Raw genomic sequence first — 9,113 nt, forward strand, 5'->3', positions numbered from 1 at the left:
ACAGAATTTGTATGTACCCTTAGCAAAGGGACAGTTTGATTACACAGAGCCACCTTAAGGCTGAGTGTGGGGCACTGTCTTTTTTTCTTTTACTACAGCTTTTATTTGCTATTTTGTTACCAAAAAACAAATTTAGAATTTTTTCCCATTCTTTTGGTTTTGACCGCCCTGCTGCAGCCACGACTTTGGTCTTTATTTAAAAACATTTTAAATTTTGTAAAGCACTGAGTTACCCCTTAAGGGTTAAATGCCAAATACCAAAGCCAAACAGCACTTTAGTTACCCGTGTTCAGCAAAAAACATTTTTTGGTTTGGAACTCTGAATGAAAGATTTAAATGGATTTTAGTGGCATTATTTAAAAACAAAACCAATTTATTTTATTTTTTAACACCCCTTGCACTGGTTTAATTTTTACACAGCTGTATATAGATACATTTATATTTATTTGGGGGCAGTTAAGTTTTAATAGACACTCTTTTTTTGTTTTTAGCAAATTTGACTAAATTGTTTATAGTCAAATGATTTAAATCAGATTTTTTGTGCCTGGTTTATTTACAGATTTTTTTTGGAAAAAGGCCCTTTTTTTTTTTTTTAGAATGGGTGCAAAGAAACCAAGAATTTTTTTAAAATATTTGTATAATGTTTAATTGCCTAGGGGTTTTTTTGCATTTATGGAGTTAACTTTTTACTTTTTTTTTAATTACTTGCTTATTTTTTAACATTACACCTTTATTAACTCAGATTTCACCTTTCCAAGTATTGTTCCAGGGATTTGAATTTCCCATGCCTGTACTAATTGCTTCCCTTACTCCTGCCACTGCCCTCAGGGCTTTCAACCTGTTTTAATTTTATTTTTTTATGGGCACAGGCTTCGTTCCATTACCAATTTAGCAAGGAGGGTGGGCTTCTTAACTACCCCCCACCCCTCCTGGTTCCTTTCCTTAAACAATATTACTTACAAAAATACCACACTTCCCAAATTCCTTTTTCTGTCCCAACAACATTTGATACCACATGGCCGCTGCAGTCCATATTAATCCCAAGGCTGCCCCTAGGTTTTTACCCTTCTGCTTTTTATACTTGGCAGACAGGTCTAACAAATCCAGCCAAGTCTGCACCCTTTTCTGGAGCTCCGCCACGGAACCCCAGGGATTGTATTCCACCTTGATGAGAGTCCTCTCCCGCCGGGAGAGGTCCTCACCCCCCTTTGAAAGAGGCAGCAGGGTCCCATCCCTTTTTGCTGCCTCCCCGTGGTGCAGGCATCCAGTCCGCCAACCTAACATGACCCCAGCAGGCCGGGCAGCCAGATTCCCATGTCCGTGCTCCCTAATGCTCATCCCAGCCTTGAACCCATCGTTGATGCCATCACCCAAGACTGTGGCACTCCTGAGTCCACAGCTGTACCCTTCTGTTTCCTGAACATGTTGTTACAATCCCTTAGTACAACTCTTAAGGTCTTTCCAGTCACTTGAAATGTCATGCTGCCCATGCCAGAACCAGGGCTTACAATGTTCACCCCCCAGCTTCAGGGATGCGAGACTTTGTTTTCCCCCTTGCTGGCCTTCGCAGTCTCACTAGTTTTTGCAGTCCTGCTCAGCTTAGTTCTTCTTCTTATGGCTGATCGGCGTTTGAATCTAGGCTCCCGTCTTTCTTGGCTGGTAGCCGAGAGTCAGCTGTGTGCAGTGGCCTTGGGCTGGAATCAGCCTTTTATTTTTGGACTGAGCTGAAGCGTTGAGTTAACACATTCTCTTCTGTCTTCCTCCCTCTTCGGCCTCTTGCAATCTGCAAAGGAACCTTTCATTCCACACTCACACCTTTAACTCTTCCCAAAATACCTTGCAATGCTTGCAACAGCGTTAGCAACATACAATGCTGGTTTGTCTCCCCAAGGGACCTGAGGGAGGGGGCCATTGGGTTGTGACAACATCTATTGAAAATATTGTTTCACAATATTTAGTTGATTAACATGCCAAGTGTAAAATTTCACCAGTCTGCAGTCACTGGGGTTTGGTCAAAAACGGTTACAAATTACTTGAATGCTTTATGGTGGATAAAGAAGGAAACTTTTAAAATGCACGAGCCTGCCAAGGTGGAGCAGCAGTGAAACCGAAGGCAGCTTGGTGGAATCGGCAGGGGAGCCAAGATGTCTGGGACTGGTGTGTGGCTCAGAAAGCAAACTCACAGAGAGATGCTGTGGGAACATGACTAAGCATTTGAAGAGAAGCGAGCAGTAGAAGTACTTGATCCATTAAATGAGCAATATTTGATCCCCCAGCACACACCCTTCTCCAGGGAGGCTCCATGTAGCTCCAGCCAAATCCGATGGCCCTGGCACAGCCGGCTCTGAGTCTGGTCACTCGGTGGCATCTGAGCAAGAAGATGCTGTGGATGAGGAGTTTCCTGCCAACTTAGCTGTGGCTGGAGCAGAGTAGAGAGTCCCTGGCTGTGTCTGTGCCAGGTGATACGGCCCCTTCTGGGCCCCTGCAGGGGAAGCCAAATCAGGAATTGACTCATCTTGAGATTCTGAGACTCTGCCACCCGGGGCTTGGCCTGACCCACTGCAGCGAAGGTGTGTGATGGGGACAATGGTGATCACAGCTGGGGCAGCTCCACAGCCACTGCCCCTATATCCAGCAAGGCCTCAGCACGGAGCCCCTGTGACCTCCTGCTAAGCACAGCCAGGCTCATAGTGCAGGATGGGGACTCAGCCGGGGGCATCATCCCCTCCAGGCTCATGCTGGCTCCAGGGCAGTGCAAGGAGGAGCCTTGCTGCAGGGAGAGGGACAGGAGCTTAGAAGGGAGCGCTGTGCTGCAGGGAACGCTGTGTGGGGGCATCACTCACCTTGCCTCCTCCTCAGGTACCAGCCCAGGGCCCCGACTCCCAGCACAGCGAGGATGCAGCCAACAATGATCGCCGGCACACTAGCCTGACCTGTGACCTGGGAATCTGGAAATGCACCGAGATAGACTGAGCCATGGGCCCTCCGAAGCCCCTGCCCCCTACCTGCTCCCTGCCCAATAACCCTGGGCTAGCATCACCCCTCCCCCAGCTAGTTTGCCCAACAAGTCACCACCCCCTTTGTGTCTGCCCTGCAACTAGATATCCTTCTTTCTGCCTCCCCCTCCCAGTCTGTGAGCCCCCAGTGCCCCTTCTCTTCTTCCCCTCCCCTCTGAGCCTCCAAAAAGACTTCTCTCCATCTCCCCTGAGTATTTCTCTCTGTCTACCCATCCACTGGTGCCCCCCCAAAACTCCCTCTTTTCATTTCCCACCCACTTCTCCCCCCTACCCTTTGTGTCCACCTCCCCCATTCCCCTTCCCTCCGTTGGAGGTGCCCCATTTCCAGCTTCTCCCCACTTCTCCCTGTGCTCTTCCCCCCCCCCAGTACTCACCCCAGGTCACCCTCAGCGGGTCGTGCCCCAGGCTGCTGTGTCTCACCACACACACGTGCTCTGCAGGGCCAACCCCCTCCTGCCCCAGCTCGATGGACATCTGGATCTGGAAGGTTTGGTCCCCATTGGGCAGGATGCCACTGGTCAGCTGCTCCCCCTGAGCCTCCTGGCCCCCCCGCTCCCAGGTCACCTCGATGTCCTGGGGATAGAACCCCGTCACATGGCAGACGAGGCGGCGCGGCTGGTCCTGGGTCCCTGGGACGAGGGCCAGATGCACTGTGGGCTGGGCTGGGGGGAGGGCGAGAAAGGGTTATTAGTCACAGGGAATGGGATAGCAGGGGACTGTGGATTGGGAGTGAGGTGCACCAGCAAAGCTGTCACCTGTCTTCTGAGCGATGAAAGGCAGAGTGAGTTCGATCACGAGCCTGCAATGCTGGGGCAGGAAGAGGTTCCTCACAGCGAAAGTCTCCCCTTCGCGGTTCCAGCGCTCCGCCACACGCCAGGCTTCCGGGTTCTCCGAGAACCAGCGGTTCTGGTCAGACTGATACCGCAGCACGTCCTCCCCGTTGAGGGAATATCTGGTGACAGCTCGGACAGCACCAGTGGCATCGTCCAGCTCACAGGTCTTCAGGATCTGCATGTAGTAGGGGTCTGGGGGCAGAATGGCTGAGTGAGCAACTGAGCACAGAGCTGCCAGCTGGGGCCAGAGTGGGTGAGAAGTTCTCATCCATAGAACCCAGGAGTCCTGACTCCCAGCATGCCCGGCTCTAACCCACTAGACTCTGCTGCCTCCTACACCCAGGGAGAGAACCCACGAGTCCAGAAGCCAAGCCCCCCTCCCCCGCTCTAAACACTATGTATCAGAGAAGTCCCTCCCCTCTGGTGTACCCTTCCCCAGCTCCCTCCTACCTCCTTTCAGCCACCACCCCCCCCCACATCCCCTTCCAAAGCCGAGCCAAGTGCTGGGGCTCAGGGACTCACCTCTCTGTGGGGAGCTGGTGTTCACCTCCTGCACCAGGGCCTGGTACTTGCTCTCTACCCAGGGGTCCCAGGCCATGCAATTAGCATTGCCTCCACTCCAGAACTGAGGGGTCTCCTTGTGACCCAGGCTGTACCCGCTGCGGGGAACCACCCTGCCGGTGTTGCTGTCGTAGGCTGAGCGCACCAGGTCATTCACCTTCGTCACACTCAGCCGCTTGGGAAGACCAGGGGCCGCCCAGGGAGAGATGAGCTGGAAGGTGGAGAGATGGTGAACCCCTGCAGGAAGGAGAGAAACTGTGGTGGGAATGGGACCGACGTCTGGGACAGCGACCCGAGGGGGCCCTGCAGCCCACAGCCCTGGGGAAGAGACACTGGGATGGGGAATGGGACCCAGGCCTCCGGGAGAACGGGGGTCACTTACCAGCCAAAGCGACAGAGCAGAGCGACAGGAGCCAGAAGGAGACCAAGGCAGGTTTGGGCCAAGGGGCCATTGCGCTAGAGGGGAGAGAACAGCTGCTCTATGGGGTGGGGTCTGGGGCCAGGACCCAGAGAGCTAGAAAGGGCATGGCTGCCCCTCCCTGTGCCCAGCTCTCTGCTGCTCTGACAGGAAGCACCAGAGGGGAAACCCAGACCCACAAGCGGAGCAAACTCGAAAGAGAAACCAATTGTCCCCCGCTGCTCGCTGCATCACGGGACAGCGAGTTACACGGACACGCGGTCCCGGGCTCCACCAATGTCCGGGCGGGTCAGTCCCCCGGCCCCGCCTGCCGCCCCCGGCGCGCCTCGCCCCGAGCTGCTCCCTGCCCCCTGCCCCCCGCCCGCCTGCTGCTGCTGCTGCCGCCGGCTACACGGGAGCAGCGCTGGGGCAGGCTGAGGCGGATGCTGCGTCTGCGGGGGGAGAAGGGGAGGAGGTGCCTGGCAGCCCCCCCCCCATTCCCCCGGCAAGCAACTCTGGCTGGACCTCCCTGAGCAGCAGTCTCGAGGGGCTTGGGTGGGGGGGCAGGGAGAAGCCCCCTCCCCCAGAGCTCGCTGTTTCCAGTGGGGACAGGCCTGGGGGGAGTCCTCCTCTCTGGCCCCCTGCCCCAGCCCCGGGGCATCCTGCCTGTTGCACCCCAAACGCCACATCCCTGGCCCAGCCTCCCTGCCCTGCACCACCCCCTACACCCCAACCCTCTGCCCCAGCCCAGAGCCTGCACCCAGGGCTGATGGGGCGGGGGGCCGGGGGAAGCCGGTACAAATTACCAGAGCCTGGCGGTTCGGAAGGCGGCCCGGCTCGCCCCCGCCGGCAGCCCTCTTTAGCCAGTCCGCCCTTGCTGGGGGCCTGAAAAAATTTTTTCGCCGGGGCCCGAACCCGCTCTCAGTGGCCCTGCCTGCACCCTGCACCCAAACCCTGTCCTAGAGCCTGCACCTCTCCCACACCTAAACTTCCTCCCAGAGCCTGCACTCCAAACCCCCTCCTGCACCAAAACCCCCTCCCAGAGCTTGCACCCAAACCCCCTCCTGCACCCAAACTCCCTCCCAGAGCCAGGGGAGGGCAGGATTTGGACCCATTCTGGACATCACCAGATTATACAAATTATACAAACCTGCCGCCCCTGAGCAGAGCCCCAGGTGCGTGTTTGGCAGTGGGGATTCCCAGGCGTGGGGCTGGCACCTGGACTCCCAGGCATAGGCCAGCAGCTGGGATCCCTGAGCGTGGAGCCAGCAGTCAGGATCCCAGGCACGCCAGGATGCCAGGTTGTAGTGGAGCCCCAGGCATGGTAGTGTTAGGTAAAAAGCAAGTCCTACTTACCTCTCCAGCACCCGAGTTCGTGCGGAGTTGGTATGGGGCTCACAAATCTGTCAGAGACCAGACAACACTTCGTTGATCAACGGGCTCACACTATCCTTAGCTTAAAAGACTTCGGAGTAAGTGTGGCAAGTTTATTAGGGGTGAGCATCAATATTTATACACAGAAGTAAACAAAGTGATTAACAGGTCATAATGGTCATGCATAATCAATCAAGATTCTACAGGATAAAACAGGTTAAAATGTAAATTAGAAAAGACAAAGGTGGAGATGGCTACTTAAGCGGAGGGGGGTGTCATGAGAAGTTCGCAGGTCAGAGCTTTGATTAAAAGTTTCAGACAGAGACATCAAGTCTGAGTTAAGTTTCAGTTCATCAAAAGTTCAGACTCAACAGTAGTAACCAGGACCTTGGGCACAGGCTGGCAGCCAGGACCCCGAGCAAGCAGGGATGCTGGATGGCAGCAGAGCGCCAGGTGCAGTTGCAGCCGGAACCCCTGGTGTGCCAGGATGCCTGCCAACAGCAGAGCCTCAGCCATGGGGCTGGCCACGGGGATCCCCAGACATAGGGCCAACAGCAAGGCCCCTGGACATAGGGGTACCCACATGCACCCCTACATCCCCGAGTAAATGTTAACCATGTAACCAATAGAATTGTGATCTTTTACACGGTTACTGTTTTTACACGTTTTTTACATCCCTAGTTCAAAGTCTTTGTCTTCCAGTCCTGCTTCCAGGTGTTGAGATGGGGGGGCGGGGGAAGAGGCCAAGTGATAATGTCACTATCCCTCTTTTAGACTTTCTTCCAGCTGCTAAAAAGATCCTTGCTGTGATGAGTGTTAGTTAGCCCCAGGGCACATATGCCTTCTCTGAGAAGTCTCTGGCATAGTGGATTGGGTGTTGATTAGCCATTAATGCCCGTTTGGCTATTGATGGCTACTCTTTCATTGCAACTGAAAGACTGGTAGTGGGTGTTTCGAACCGCACAACATATTTTAGTAATACGTATAGCAAGGCTTCATAACTTCACACAAGAATAGCACATCTAATGCAAGAGGATAATAATGTTCAAGAGTTCAAGACTTCTAAATGATACCTCACAAGGCATATTTTTAGAACACATCATAATTGTATGACAGTGGTGAATATGAGGGTTTCAGGATGCTACTTTGAGGTACAGAGTGTCACACAGGGTACAAGTACAGTTCTGCTGCCCTTGATTAGCACAACAAGGACAACAACCCTTTAGTACCCCTGCCCCAAATTACAAAGTGACTTGTGATCCAACACCAGCCGAAAGTCATCATATCCCCATCATGCTGAGCACCTAGGCAGGGTGGGTGTGCCCATGCAAACAAGGTTGGCTCCTGAAGTCCTCTTCCCCAGATCACCACTAGATGTCAGGCAGGAGCTCATCCAGACCCTACATCGGCTAACTGATTTTATGGCACATAAAGGGTAAGGGTTACTTTATGGAAGGAAGGTGCATTCTCGCGAAAATGGAGTGTTTATCGCAATGGATAAAACAACTGTCATTAAGACATGCTATTTAATTAAAACCCAAAGAGGCTCCATGAAGGAGCCACAATAGCTTGTGTTTTCTTTTTAACATGGCTTTGTGCTTTGGACACAAAGACCAACCCAGCCCAAGACAGATCAGTGAATATATAAATGGAGTGTCACCATTAACACTCTCATCCAAAAGTTCTGTTTAGCTGTGGTGCCAAGTAAATGTTGTTAGCAAGAAAAAACCTATATGATAGTGATTTGAAAATGGAAAAAGAATAATTCTATTAAAACTAAGCAATTGTATAAAAGATTGAAATGCCCTTGATTAAAAACAAATCCAACAAGTAGCATAGAGTTACATCTATTGAAAAGATTGTTTCACAATATTTAGTGTATTAACATGACCCAGTCAGTGGGGTTTGGTCAAAAATGGTTCCAAGCTATTGAGAGACGTTATGGACAAATAAGGAAACTTTTAAATTGCGTGAACCTGCCAAGGTGGAGCAGCAACTAAACCAAAGGCAGTTTGGAGGAATCGGCTCAGTGGCTGAGATTTTTGGACTGGTGTGTCGCTCTGAAAGCAAGCTGACAGAGAGATTCTGTGGGAACATGACCAAGCATTTCAACAGAAGCGAACAGCAGAAGTATTCGATCCATTACATGAGCAAGGCTTTCAGCCAGAATTAGCATCTTCAGTATCATATTTTGTAAAGCAACAGCTCAGAATACTATTAATAAAGAGCTTTTCACTTTTGTATGTGGGCCCCCCTCCCCTCCACCCAGTTATCTCCTTTAGCACCAGTCTCCTTACACATTTTGATGGACAGGCCTGGGTTGGTCTGGATCCTGATTCCCACTCAGCAGGATGTAACTTTTTTATTTTCCTCCCCTTTGAATTTATGTGGTGGTGCCTCCACCCCCCTCACTACTTCCGGGCAGCAGCACCAGGGCAGCTTGGGAGAAAAATTCTAAGCTCAGGATAACCCCTACTTACTTGCCAGATAGTTGGACACTCCCCAGAAATAACACAAACACACAATATATATTCAACACAGTAATTCTATTAAACAAGAGATAAATATAACATTACAAAACTGTATTCTCAGGGTCACCAGTGCCCACACTGATCATACCCACAAATTTCCCATCACATGACCTGATATAGCAAATGTAAAATTAGTTTCCCGTTGTTATGCATACTTTGTAGGGGCCCTTGATGACCTGTGACCACAATATCTTAAGTGCACCAGCTGATGGGGTTCAGTAAAGTCCCAAAGACTCACAAGTCGGATAGTCACAAGGTGATAAGTCCGTCCACAGATTTAATAAGCAGCAGGTAATAAAATCCCCAACCCCCTGGGCCCTGAGTTGAAGACACAATTCTCGGACAAGGGGATCCCCAAACTATTTCCCTGAAGATGAAAAATGTAATTATAGGTCAAGCA

At 51.6% G+C, this 9,113-nt stretch overlaps 1 protein-coding gene across 2 annotated transcripts; it reads right to left on the reverse strand.

The window, feature by feature from the left end:
* Nucleotides 1-598: 598 nt before the first annotated feature.
* On the reverse strand, nucleotides 599-5,081 carry LOC123347242 (H-2 class II histocompatibility antigen, E-S beta chain-like). Of its 2 annotated transcripts, none has more exons than XM_044984631.1 (6): nucleotides 4,794-5,081; nucleotides 4,373-4,666; nucleotides 3,773-4,042; nucleotides 3,392-3,679; nucleotides 2,844-2,948; nucleotides 599-2,482 (listed from the first exon to the last, which is right to left on the reverse strand). In XM_044984631.1, the coding sequence occupies exons 1-6, from the start codon at nucleotides 4,861-4,863 to the stop codon at nucleotides 2,355-2,357; spliced, it is 1,155 nt and encodes a 384-aa protein (XP_044840566.1). In that variant the 5' UTR covers nucleotides 4,864-5,081; the 3' UTR covers nucleotides 599-2,354. The 2 variants fall into 2 exon arrangements, with proteins under 2 accessions (XP_044840566.1, XP_044840567.1); XM_044984632.1 differs by having other exon boundaries at nucleotides 4,373-4,648; nucleotides 4,794-5,080.
* Nucleotides 5,082-9,113: the final 4,032 nt, after the last annotated feature.

Source organism: Mauremys mutica, chromosome 13 (genome assembly GCF_020497125.1).
Source record: "Mauremys mutica isolate MM-2020 ecotype Southern chromosome 13, ASM2049712v1, whole genome shotgun sequence".
In the NCBI taxonomy this organism is placed as follows: Eukaryota; Metazoa; Chordata; order Testudines; family Geoemydidae; genus Mauremys; species Mauremys mutica.

What these genes read in the sequence shown, in the direction of transcription:
- LOC123347242 (XM_044984631.1), bottom strand. Translation starts at nt 4,863, where the DNA reads ATGGCCCCTTGGCCCAAACCTGCCTTGGTCTCCTTCTGGCTCCTGTCG. An exon ending in CTGCTCTGTCGCTTTGGCTG is followed by an intron (nt 4,667 to 4,793) that starts GTAAGTGACCCC and finishes TTCCCACCACAG; the next exon opens with TTTCTCTCCTTCCTGCAGGG. An exon ending in CACCAGCTCCCCACAGAGAG is followed by an intron (nt 4,043 to 4,372) that starts GTGAGTCCCTGA and finishes TTCTGCCCCCAG; the next exon opens with ACCCCTACTACATGCAGATC.